This window comes from Dermacentor silvarum, chromosome 1, assembly GCF_013339745.2.
Source record: "Dermacentor silvarum isolate Dsil-2018 chromosome 1, BIME_Dsil_1.4, whole genome shotgun sequence".
Classification (NCBI taxonomy): Eukaryota; Metazoa; Arthropoda; class Arachnida; order Ixodida; family Ixodidae; genus Dermacentor; species Dermacentor silvarum.
The window spans coordinates 39340719-39353920 of NC_051154.1; the positions used below are offsets into that span (position 1 = coordinate 39340719).

The 13202-nt window shown below is 45.8% G+C and overlaps 1 protein-coding gene across 2 annotated transcripts in view; it reads right to left on the reverse strand.

Moving 5' to 3' along the window:
• The window catches only part of LOC119460952 (nucleotide exchange factor SIL1), a 29291-nt gene that overhangs the window by 13611 nt on the left and 2478 nt on the right, over window positions 1–13202 (reverse strand). For both annotated transcript variants that reach the window (XM_049666829.1, XM_037722103.2), the window contains exons 3-4: window positions 12982–13157; window positions 10753–10926 (exon numbers count right to left, since the gene is read on the reverse strand). In XM_049666829.1, the coding sequence (XP_049522786.1) occupies window positions 10753–10926; window positions 12982–13157 (350 nt within the window). The remainder of the gene's footprint in view (window positions 1–10752; window positions 10927–12981; window positions 13158–13202) is intronic.

The window sequence follows — 13202 nt, forward strand, 5'->3', positions numbered from 1 at the left end:
GTAATTTAAGCATATACAGTTAAACCTGGATATAACGAAATTGACAAATTCCCGAAAAACTTCGTTATAAAGAGGATTTCGTTATATGCAGGTTCGGCATGAAAATTTGAAAAAGAAATGCTTACTGTATTTACTTGATTCTAACGCGCCCTCGATTGCAACGCGCACCCGTTTTCCGTGACCAAAAGAGAGCAAAAAAAATCCTTTGCAGTACCACACACCTCATGCTTTCATACAGAAATACAACTATCACTCAAGATTTACTCCCAATACACTAAAGTTGCGACATCCTTCTTTTTTTTGGCCTCCAGAAACGGCGTCCAAGATGGCCATTTTGTCCTCAAGAGTCAATATCTTGCGTTTCTTCGTCGAAGCACTCATCCTTGTAATGTCACACCAGGTACTGGATGCGTGGACGCGTGTCATTTCGCACAAGCGCGAGGCGTCGGAAACAAAAAGCGAGCGACACAATGGCGTCGTAGCGTCGTATAGTGTCACCTAGTAGTGTCAGGTTAGTGAAGTGAAGCGCAGAGACTTGCGCAGTAACCAAAGAGTGACGCTGCCAGCGCACTGAAAAAAAAAAAGGTTTTTTTTTCTTCAGCAACATCAACTGGAAAAGGAGAGTGCCGGCTTGGCGTGCTAGGCCAGCTGCAGCAAGTGGAGGGGAAAAGGTCACGCCCGCGGCGGCAAGATCATCGGGTCGAGGGATGCAGGCCCGCCTCGCGCATGCTCGCACGCACGCACATGTGCGCTCGCTCTCGCCTCGCAGTCGCCATGAATTTGAGCGCGCCAAGCGCGACGCCGCCACTTCGCATTCCATCGCGGTGGAGAAGGTGCTTCCGGTTGCTGCTCGCGCAAAAATGACAACATTTGGGGCGAAATCTCTAGGTTGTCGGCTGGGAAAATTTGTTATTTCGAGGGGGTCTCCCACTGCCACTTCGTTACGTAGAGGTCTCAAATACATGTGCTTCTATGGAGTAACGGCGGGGAATAGAAAAAGTCACAGGCCTGCGCGGCACACCCAGCACAGTGACAGCGTAAGCTAGTGGAGCGGCTCAAGAGTAGCTCCAATTTGGGCACCACGCACAACAGGGTCTTCGCGGTAGTCTGTTCGCCTCGTTTTGATGAGAACGATCTGAACTGTCTGCCCGGCGTCGACAGCGAGCTGCGGCTTGTAATGCTCTCTGCACAGCAGTCTGCTGAGCCCAATCACTCCTTAGACTTGCAACTTACATGTCGGGCGCGCCGCCTTTGCAGGCACTTAACTAGATGGCACCACCATACTGGCGGAGGCTCGGCAGTTCGGGAGTGCGTTGATTGCGCGCCTCGTCTGAATCGCATATCGTCGTCTGCACCTGCGGACGCTGCGTTTGCAGGCATCTTACCTAGATAGCGCCACCATACTGGCGGAGGCTCGAGTCATCTCCCTCTGCGTGCTTGCCTTATATATGGGTATTTTCCGTGGCCCGATAGCAAGCGCTTGCGTGGCTCGGTGGTAGAGTATCCGGCTCCCACGCAGCGGGTGCGGGTTCGATCCCGGCAGGAAACTGGTATTTTTTTCGCGTTTCCAGCGATAGCAGTTACGCGGCGGACGCCGGCATCATCGTGACCCGAAACGGCTATTGGAATGAGCCCACAACAGCTTACACTGTAAAACTTCGTTATAACCAGGAATTCGTTATATGGAGGTTCGTTATAAGCAGGTTTGACTGTATATATACTGATAAATCTTTACTTAGACAAGGACTGCCTCCAAAGGGGAGTGGGGTAAATAGAAGGGAAAGAAGATCACAAACGACGATAAATCCCCGCCTTACGTACAAAGTCCCAGAAGGACTGCAGCGTTGAGCGAGCTCAACCATCGCTGTTAGGTTTCATATTACTATAACTAGAGGGCAATGTGGCGCTGCGATCGTTCAACTATCATGGGAATGATGGGAAGTACAGGCTACGGATTGGTATTCTGTTGACTGGCGAACTAGTCTACAGGTATTTTTTTGTCAGTTTTGGTTTCGCTAGTTTTGCTACAAGCGCAGTTGCTACAATCCGTAGAACACAAACTTACTTGTGGTAGGAAAGGTTGCTGCTTCGTGGCTGTAGTCTGCTGTCGCAAAACGGGTAAGCGCAAAGCCACGACATAACAGTTGCTGGCGCGCACTTCAGAAGAAGCGGTACGTCAACATAAAATATAGTGAAGCATGCTCGTAAGAGGCCACAAGCGTTCAAGATAGCACTGCAGCAGATGTGTTTAAAAGTACTCGAAGACGTTCATCAATCGTGACAGCCGATGCAGCCTTTCGAAAGAGCAAGAGAGCTCGCAAGTGCGTCTGCGCAGACGCAAGTGCGTCTGCGAGAAAAGTTCACTTTCCCCGCGTTCGCAGCGAGCAGGCGTCGTAGCAGACGACACTTGTAACATTTCTCTCAAAGGCGCAACACTTTTCTCATAATACAGAATTTTTATTCCCACAAATATTTGATGAGTATTTTTTATATAAGCACATGCACGGTTGTTATTGCTGTTGTGAAAGTAAATAAATAATTATTCAATGGTGCTAAATCAGGCAGAACGATGCAAACCCTGGTGGTAAACCATGCTTCAATCTCAAAGTCATACAAACTTTATTCAATGTATTATGCATTATATAAAACACAACATAAATAAAATTAATTTTGCACGAAAATGTTTTAATACAGCTTCGTTTACTGCGCCGCATGCAAACGCCACCAGTTTCAAGACAGAAGTCAATCCGAAGCCTGTACTTCCCATCGTTCCCATGTAGGTTGAGGCGACGTTCAGGAGAACCCCCGTAGACACTAGCGCCACTTTTCCCTCTAGGTTTTTTATTTAGAAACTCTATGCTGTTAGGTAATGTCTAGTGTTTAGAAGTCCTAATATGCAGCTTGAGGTATGTCTGCCGGATGTCTTTGTAGCCAGGCCACTCCCACATGTTTCTCATCATCCGTCAAGCGCCTGTATGGTACGTCGAGCGGGTGAGCGTACATGTATGTGTGTGTATATATACAGGGTGTTTCAGCGAACACTTTCAAAATTTATGTAAGGTTTCCCGTGGCAGATAGCCCAATTCTAGTTAATGAGCTGGTATACTCGAAGAGGCGGACATTACTTCCACAAAAAATTGAAATGCATATTCGACTAATCAACAAGAATTAACTAATTAAGTTTTTCACTAATTACCTGATGGCCCATATTGCAATTTACAAATTGTAGCCGTGGAGTTTGCAACGCGGATCCACTTGGGACGAATTCTCGGGATGACACCAGTTTCGAGATATTAATGCCCGAACTTTGCGGAGAAATGCATTGGCGTTCCAGTTACTTTCTAAACAACACGCCGGTTTATGCATTGAAGCGCAAAAATAACTGGAATGCCAATGCATTTCTCTCGAATGTTCGGGCATTAATATCTCGAAACTGGTGTCATCCCGAGAATTCGTCCCAAGTGGATCCGCGTTGCGAACTCCACGGCTACAATTTGTAAATTGCAATATGGGGCATCAGGTAATTAGTTAAAAACTTAATTAGTGAATTTTTGTTGATTAGTCGAATATGCATTTCAATTTCTTGTGCAAGTAATGTCCGCCTCTTCGAGTAGACCAGCTCATTAACTAGAATTGTATCTGCCACAGGCAACCTTGAAGAATTTTTGAAACTGTTCGCTGAAACACCCTGTGTGCATATGTGACGAACCGCACAAGGACGTTGCGGTGCAGTAGTGGTGAAGGAGAAAGACGACGTTCCCAATAAACAGAGCTTCGCACAACAGCCATGTCTCCTGCGTTACACTAGTCGACAGGATTTACCGTGCCCTACATCATGACAACATCCAAGAAAGCCATCAACATCCCGAAGTACTCGGGAGCGCGCGAGGACGTCTCCTTTGACAAGTGGCTCCGGCTCTTCGAGGTGAAGACTGCGGCCGCTGCATGGACGGAGCGAGACAAGCTGTGCCATTTCTCCAGTTACAGTACAGTCCACTTATAACGATATCAAGAAGAACAAAAAATCCGATCGTTATAACCGATCAACGCTATATCTGGACTGCCGTTACAAAAAAAACTAATATATTTTTTAAGTCCCGCAACCAAATTTGCCACTTGCGGTAAAAAATCGACGTTGTAGAAAGTAGGCTGGGAAAAACAAAACGTTTATTTATACCTCTAAATAGCGTCTCAATCGTTAGGCGCGCTGAGATAGAAATCTGCGCTCGCTTTCGCAGAAGTTTCGGATTCACAACCTCCGTGTGCATTGTGTCCAGCTGCTGCGTGAACACTGGCGGCTATAATTTAGCGTGCGTGAAATCAATGAGCGACTCGATCGACGACATTGCACTTTGGTTGAACATCGGGGTCGGTTTCAATGACGGGCCATTGTCAACTTCGTCGTCACTGCCCTGCTGTCGTCGCCTCTGTCGGGACAATGATTGCCCCGGCGGAGATCTCTTTGCAGAACGAGGCAGCACTACCTGCACTTAGAAACTCCTCCATCGAAGCACCACCTGTTTCATCTTTCAGTAGCGACGTGCTCCCAGAGTTCAGTAATGTCAGCGGCTTCCACAGTGTTAGTTTCACCCATGAGGGTTTCGTCCTGGCGCACAAAGCCTGCCTTTTCCGTTGATTGGCAAGGCCACTGCTTCTAGCCTTCATGATCGTGGTGCTCCCGGTTTTCATAATTGTCGATATCATCGACTGCGCGAGCTCGTACTTCTTCCGAGTCTTGCTAAATTTGCAGCTTCGTCTCGAGACACGGCTTGGCACTTTGTCAGCGCACCTCCCACTCCTTCTGCGGCGAATTTCCGCGCTCGCCGAGAGGGGGAGCTTGTAAAGGCAGAGTAGGCTGTGCAGGCGCTGCTTGCTGATCACTTTCTTCCCCCGTCTCCTCTGAACGGCCGCGCGACCGCCGGTGACACGGACGCAAAGCAGCTGGCGCCATCTTGTGCACGCTGCGCCAACTTGCGATGCTCTCTGTGGCTTTCGTTTGCAATCGGCGCGCGGGCGGGATGCGCTGCGCGGTAATGGCGGCAAATACGAACTCGCGTAGGCAAACTTTCGCCCCATCTTAGGAACAGGCAACTTAGGAACGCAAATTTCACAATTCTGCATGAAAAACACTGCCCAGAAGCAAGATTTCGATCGTTATATCCAATATGCGCTGAATAATATATTGTTATATATGTTTCTTTTTCTCATAGCCCCAATGCATAAGTTGATACTCTTAGGTCGACTCATCGTTATAACTGATATATCCTTACAGGTGGTATCGTTATACGTGGACTGCACTGTACCTTGAAGGTGAGGCCTTCCGATGGTCCCTTACCAAGGTGTTTGACACTGACGCATCTTGGGAGACCCTCACTCAATGCATGACGCTACGCTTTACAAGCACCATCGTGGATTCTTTCCGTCAGTTCATTCATTTTCAGTTAAAATCGGGCCAGAGCCTGAGGGACTACTACAATGAAAAAATGTGTCTGGGACGCTTTGCCGACCTAAAGGACGCGCACCTTATATCAGGGCTCATCCACGGCCTTCTCGCCGATATGGAGATGGCTCTTGCTGGGCTTAACCCGTCTACACCAGCAATGTGGCTTTCAGCTGGGTAACGAGTAGAGTCAACTATGCCGCTAGTTAAATCACAGCGCGTTCTACCAGGTCGAAACTAGCAGATCAACGCAGCAAGCGGCAGAGCCTATCAGCGTCCACCTAATACGCGGGTATGAGCACCCGCGTCCGAATGCAGACACTGCGCAATGCATGATTTGCCCCGACAGATGCACTGGCACAATAAATGTCCACGACGCGCAAGCATTTCCGCCCTCGCTACCAACCAGGGAAACGAGGAGGGTGACCCAAAGCTCTGTTTATTGGGAACGTCGTCTTTCTCCTTCACCACTACTGCACCGCATCGTCCTTGTGCGGTTCGTCACACGCTTCAGCCGTTGACCACGCCACCCATTATGTGTGGGCTTTTGCACACAGAAATGAGACCTGCGACATCTACATTACCAGCGTGAAGAGTATTTTCATTGCTGGAAAGCCTCAGAAGTTCCTTTCAGACGGCGGCACAGGATTCACCGCTGGCAAATTCATGCAATTCCTCAAACAACATTCATCAGCTTTATACAAGCTCACAACGCCCACAGTGTAATGGCTTAAATGAGCGCACTAATCAAGTCCATAGTCACTCGCCTCCGCTGCAAGATCAACCCCGAAAACCATGGACGCGTCTCCGACGTTGTCGACGAATACAACAAAACACCCCACGAGGTCACGGGCTACCCACCCTGCTTCCTTATGTATGGCACACGATCTTACCCCAGCTCCTCTCCAACGTTACCGAGAGCCTGCAGGAAGCTCGCGCAAACGCGGTCCGCAATTCCCTGGCATAATACAAGAAAAACAAGCTCATATTTGACAAGAAATTTCTTCCCTCAGAGCTTCAAATGGGGGAATGTGTTTTATACGAGACACCCTGGCACCCCAACCGCGGTAAACTCAGTGCAATAATGGAAGGACTGTATACGATCATACGCAAAGTCTCTGCTGTAAACTACGAGATCGACCGCAGCGTGGCCCCACTCGGTCGCCAAACTGACATTGTTTATGTGGGGAGCGAAAAAAAGTTCTTTTTGTCCAAGATCTCCACTCATTCGGCTAAAAATGTCACATGATGTATGTACTGAGTTTTGCTCAGAATGTTCACACTACATATCTGTTGGTTTTTAGTCAACATAACTGTAAATAGGTTTCTTTACACAAATTATTTTTTGACACAAATTTATTATTATTACACGAATTATTTTTCTCATTAATGTTCCACACCTTAGTTAAGATGTTATATATTTGTTCAGTGCTTAAAGGGCCACTAAAGGTGAATATTATTTCAACGTGGACTGTTAAAATACCATACCAGAAACCTCGAAACGCTTGTTTCGTGCCAAGAAAAGACTTATTTTAAGAGAAAAATTGCGTCTGAATCATCCGCGTACCTCTAGCGCAATTCAAATCGCCCGCCCGAGCGTGGAGTGGAGAGGTCATGGCCATATAGTGACGTGCCGCCGATGAGTAAAACTAAAAAAACTAGAATGGGGAAGAATATAGGCCAATAAAACTACTATCCTTACTTCGTATAGCCGTCTACTAATTTGCTATCACAATCGATGCTTCGCCTTTCGGGTGAAACTGCGACATTTCTTTTACAAAAATGAACTCATAATATATTGATAGTTAAGCGTTAAATGAGGCGTGTTACTTCAGTTTTCTACAGCATGTACAACGAACGCGAGCAACTTTAAAGGAGTACTCAGAGAAAAAAAGTGTGTTTCACCTTTTTTGCTTTAATACATAGCAGGCAACCCCGCAACTACAGTATGGCACCAGAATTCTCCTAACACACAAGAAATTACTATTTCCTCTTTCATTGTGACTAGTTCAAAACTCTTGCCAAATAGAGCGCCGCTTCTTAGATGAGTATTTGTTCACAAGGGCTTTTCTAGACGTCAGAAAAATCGCAGGTAGTGGTCACGTGGTTTTGAACTAGTTATGCAAGCATCACGCAGCCTGGTGCAGTGGTTGCAAGTCACATAATGACCACATAGCTGAAAGCTGGATGCACACCGCATAGGCCATCCTTTCCCGTTTCATTCTGCGCTTCTCTGCATTCAACTTGGGATAATAAGCTTGGTTCTTGCAGGTGCTTCTCTCAGAATGTGCCACATCATTATCACCTTATTTCCCACTAATATTCTTTCGTTTCAGCAAGATCATAATGCGGCTTCGACCTCTGCATCAGTGATACCACGTGAGTACCACACCACAATTTTCATGAAGTCTAGAGAAGCCCTTGTATCAAACCCTACACCAAGAAGCAGCGCTGACAATGTCATCGCCTTGCAGGCATGTAAATGCACCTAATAGACAAGGACGAAACGAAGGACAAGCCACACATATTGCATACCTTCCTTTTCCACAAGACACATAGCATTTCATGTCCTTCCTTTTGTCCTTGTCTATTAGGCGCATTTACATGCCTGCAATGCTGAACCAACTCACCCAACTAGCTGCATTGATCATCAACCTTGTGCCTTTTGTCCAAGAACAGAAGAGCCTGAAGTGCACATCAGTGGTGTTCGCGCTTATGACAATGTCATCCACGAAGCCATCCTCAGTTTGCTAGAAGCTGTTGGAACCGGAGGGTGAACGTTTAAGTGGATATGATTACTTGATCAAACGCAGCTTCTTCATGCAGACTGAAGATCACCCAGGTGCCCTCCATTAGATCTCTTGTGGCATTCCACAGGGAGGAGTATTAAGGACTACGCAAAGAGCGATGGAACGAAAAATGTTAGGCGGAACATTAAGAGACAGGAAGAGAGTGGTTTGGATCAGAGCAAACGGGGATAGCCAATATTCTAGCTGACATCAAGAGGAAGAAATGGAGCTGGGCTGGCCACGTAATCCAAAGAGTAGATAACCGGTGGACCATTAGAGTTACAGAATCGAGGACACCTAAGCATTTCTTATGAGTAGTGAATTGCAAAAGCATTAACATCCAATTGAATGCCGCTGGGTCCTTGCGGGCAAGCAAGCGCATTGAAACACTTCACCAAAGCCTCCTAGATAGCACAAGGCCGGTGCACTTCGATTCGTGACGTCCTGCTACCTTGCCCGACTGCCATAGAATCTAATGGGGATGCTCCCAAGTAAGCCGCAGTGATTTTGACATCACCGCTTTCGTCACACCAGGCTTGGCAATGGAAATTTCGGTCCAAGTAGCATGACGTCATAAAGCACAGTGCACAGGCCTGCTATCTAGAAGGTGTTGGTTTGGCGCGTTTTCATTTGACCCTACCGAGGCAGAGTTAGAATGCAGGCGAGAGATTGTGCAGACAAGGAATGCACGGATAACACAGGCTTCCGAGAGCGAGCAAGATGCGATGTAGCAGCGATGCCCTCTTTTCTGACGCAACACCTGGAGCGCTATCTCGTCAGCATGCGTACGCTTTCGTCCACTCTACTTCCTCAAGGCGCGCTCGTGACGAGGTGTCGTAGCCAATGGAAATTTAGGTGCTGTTTTTCGCTTTTCCAGATGAGAGACGCCGGCTTTTTCGCTCCATGGGCCCATTTGACGCTTTCACATCAAAATAGGCTGCTAATGATAATGAAGTTGGCAGCTACTTGAGAAAGCAAAGAAACAGAAATAGACAACAATTTTGTGGCAGTACACTGTGGATAGTGTGTGCTATCCAAGGACTGGCAGAACAGTCCTTGGATAGCACACACTGCTGTGCTGTGAATATCAACAGAAGTGTTCATATTTTTTCAACAGAAGCCTGCTACTTACTATTTTCTGGACGCTTTATTTCGTAATATAGCAGATTCCCATATGCAGCTGCTATTGGCCAATAGCTGACATCCATCAAGAAGGGTGTTTGAATCAGTGCGCTTCTTCCTACTGTTACTGTGTATATTTATTGACGCAGTTTAATAAACAGGCTGAAGTAAGCAGAACTCTGCTTTCGAATTTCGATAATAATTACGTACTTACAGAAAAAGTAAACTATCATATGCTCATGCTTGCCCGTGGCCACCTGTGTAGGAATTAAACTTTGCAGACCCTGCTTATCGTTGTCGTAGCCGTTGGGTCTAGCTAATTCAGACTCGTTTTGAACACTCAACTAGCCTCGAACCACAAAAAACTTAAGCTAAGACCACATGCACGCTTGGCCGCTCCTGGTTGGACACCTTGGCTGACTTCACTTCGTATTGAGCTATCGATAGCGCTTCAACATGCGCAAGTTGGATGTGGCTACTATCCCTCAGTCAAGCTGGTACAGGACAAAGCCGATCCACAGACAGGAGCGTATGAGCGCAAGCGCACACTCAAGCGCTATCGTGTACAAAGCACATGCTGCGCATACGCACTGCAGTTGCATGTAGCTGCAGTCTGCTACGGAGCGTAGTTACCACGGTTGCCGAAGGGTGCCGCAACGAGTCTGCTGGCTGAGCACACGACGGCTCGCTAAGGACAACCGCGTTTGGCTACATTTGGCGTGTTGTAGGCGCCAAGATCAGAAATAGTGGCATCTACGTGAAGATCCAAAATCAAATTTCAACTGCACGCCACGGTGAAATTCAGTAGGTGGTGCATAGTGGGCACGCCCTGCTCCACCGTAGCCTCTGAAGTGCAAGTCATTGAAGAAGGAGCAGAAGCAACGTCCGCGTAGGGGACGTTTGATTGCCAATAACTCCGCTTCTGCTGAACACATTGAAGTACTTTTTGGGGCAAGAAACATGACACCAAGGACAGTATAGGAGAAATAACTTAAAGTTCTTAATTGAATTAAAGAAATTATAAAGAAATGTAAATAAAATGAATAAAGAAACAACTGGCCGCAGGTCTTCGCATTACGCGATGCTCTTACCAATTGAGCTACCGCGGCGCCGTAACATAAGTACCCCAGAAAGTGAATGGAAAGGTATGTGCCATACACTGTAAACGACTTAACTTTCATGATGACTTAACTTTCACGAGGACCTAATGTTTGAGAGTTGCCTAAAGTTCACAAAAAAGCTGATCCTGCAAACAATTGTCATTACATGCATGCATATTCACTGAGAACACATGGCAGAGATTGGAGTGTGTACTTAAGTCATACTGTAAGATACATAATGCCATGCTTGCAGGCCATCACACACACAAGCCCTGTTTGGAACACAAAGAACTCAACCCACCTGGTGAACAAGGAACTCCATATCTCTCAACAGAGCTTCCTTCCCTGCTTCAGTGGCATTGCGGTAGTTATCCAGCAGGTTATAAAGAATTTCTGACTCAGACCTAGCCTCCAGCTTTAAGCTTGACATCTTCTTCTTCAGGTCATCCATGTTCCACGGTAGGTCCTTCTTTTCCTTGAAAAAGATAACATGTTAAGTTACTTTTTGTGTGTAATGCTATGTTCATTTTTTCTGTAAAAAGTTAACATAAAACCAGCAGCGTTCCGATTTGTGAATCACTTATTTTATTTTTTCACAAGGAAACATTGCAAAGAATAACGAGCTTTTCCTCAAGGAACTGGTCAAACAGATCATACTATTGACGAAATACTGCATATACTCGTGTAAGGGCCTAACTTTTTTTTCCACGATTTCGGCAGGATGTGGCTCATACACAGGTAGGCCACTTGCAATTCAATTTTCGGTCCACATATGGAAAGAAAAAAAAAAAACTTTATTCCTGCAATGATAAGGGCATGCCATCTGGTATGTGTCCATAGAGGCGCCTGTTAGCAGTCAAGTTGCAGCAATTCAAAGCTTCAACGCAGCATTGTGTGCGGTTTTGCGTTTTCTTTCCATCGTAGGCAGTGGTGCTATCTTGCAGATAAAGCGCAACACTGTATTGCGTGCTAAAAACCGCAGAGCAACTATCATCATCTGGTAGCTGTGCCAATCGCAAAGATCACAGCGCCATACGTGAAACGCAACTGTTTTGTTGCCTCTTTTTTATTCTGCAAATTTTTGGTTATCAAATTAGGGGGTGCGGCTTTACTCTAGTACATACGGTATCCGGAAAACGAGTGTTTCATAAGACTGGCAGGTTAACTTATTTGCTACAACAGGAAAATGATGATTTTTCAAACATTTAAGAAAATATATTTGTCGCCAAAGACAATGCTTTAGCATATTACATAGCACCATACATTGTACAAACTAATTAGTGTTTCCAAATACATAAGTTGGTAGAAAGAATTCTTGAAAATTTGTAAGGTCAACATTTGCGTGGCCTGCTTGAGAAAAACCCTATAAAAACTCTATAATCTGTAAAAAAGTAAATTTCAAAAGAAATTCAGAACGTAAGTTTGACAATTAAATCTTCCAAAAACACATAACTAAAAATATACTTGGCACACAACTGTTATTTGGGTACAAAACACAGAGGTTAGTCTTTCCAGTGCCTGTGCTATACAGTGAAGCAGTCCCTCAACAATGTGAGGCAAAGGTAGACTGTATTTCTGACTGCAAATGTTTGCTTTTTGTTCAAGTTTGAGTTCTTGATAGCACAGCTTGCAATTTCGCCTATCTGCATCTCTCTGGTTTGGTGCTGAAGTTCCGGCACTGGTTTTCGAGTAGGAAGGTCGTCGTTATCTTCACTGTCGAGCCCAGCAGAATTCTAAACTGGCTAAGTTGGCTTGCCTCTGAAATTGCAACTGTTCTAAACATGGCGAGAATGCCCAGTTCCGAGTTTTGGACATGTGGCAGACCTTTTTAAGTGTGCTTGAGAGGAACACAACAACTCCGAGTCAAAACCTACACTGAATGGCAGACACTGCCAACGTTTTCGTCCAATTACCACCCTTCAAGTCTGACGATGTAATGTTATTCTCTAAATTACTGCTAGTTTCACAAAAAGTCCATTGTTCGTGCACCATAATCATGAGCCGCATACTTTTTCTTTTTTTGGAAGCAGCGAAGGGCAAAGGCAACGAACATTTTTTCCACAATTGCATGCCTCAGTTTGCCAAAAGTTGCATCAAAAATCAGTTTTGTCACAGAAACAATACCAAAACAGATTCTGAAGGCCCTTGTCCTGGGCTACCTACTGGATAGTGAGTGTATTTGAAGAAAAAAAAAAAAACGCACACACACACACACACAAAAAAAACAGCACACCAGTCATGACGGTTAGAGTACTGTAGGCCTAACAATGTTTTGATAAACAATGTGCAACCTTTGAGAGAGGCTGACTGGCAAGCACTTCAATGAGCACAAAGAGTTGTGGGAGCAAAGTTAAATACCCATGGATTTCCTTTATACTTTCACACCACAGACTGGTGGATGCCAACTGTTACTGTCATGGAATCTTTTTTACCTCACGGGTTTCCACAAAATTTATTTTGACAGGGCGTTTCGAAAACAGTACCCATCATTGCAATATGGTACTACTGTACAGATGATAATAATACTTACAGAAAGTGTTATGGAAGGCCCGGCTTTAGCTTGCTCCAGGAGTAAACGGCTATCCTGGTTGCCAGAGCTCTGGGATTGTTTCGCATCCTTCGCTTCATCTTCATCCATTAATTTTGCTTCAGCATGGCCTGTTGCTAAATTCATTCGCACATGCAGACCAGCCGGTATGGCTTCCCCTGAAAAGACATACAGTTCACTCAAAGGGAACAAGATGTTTGTAA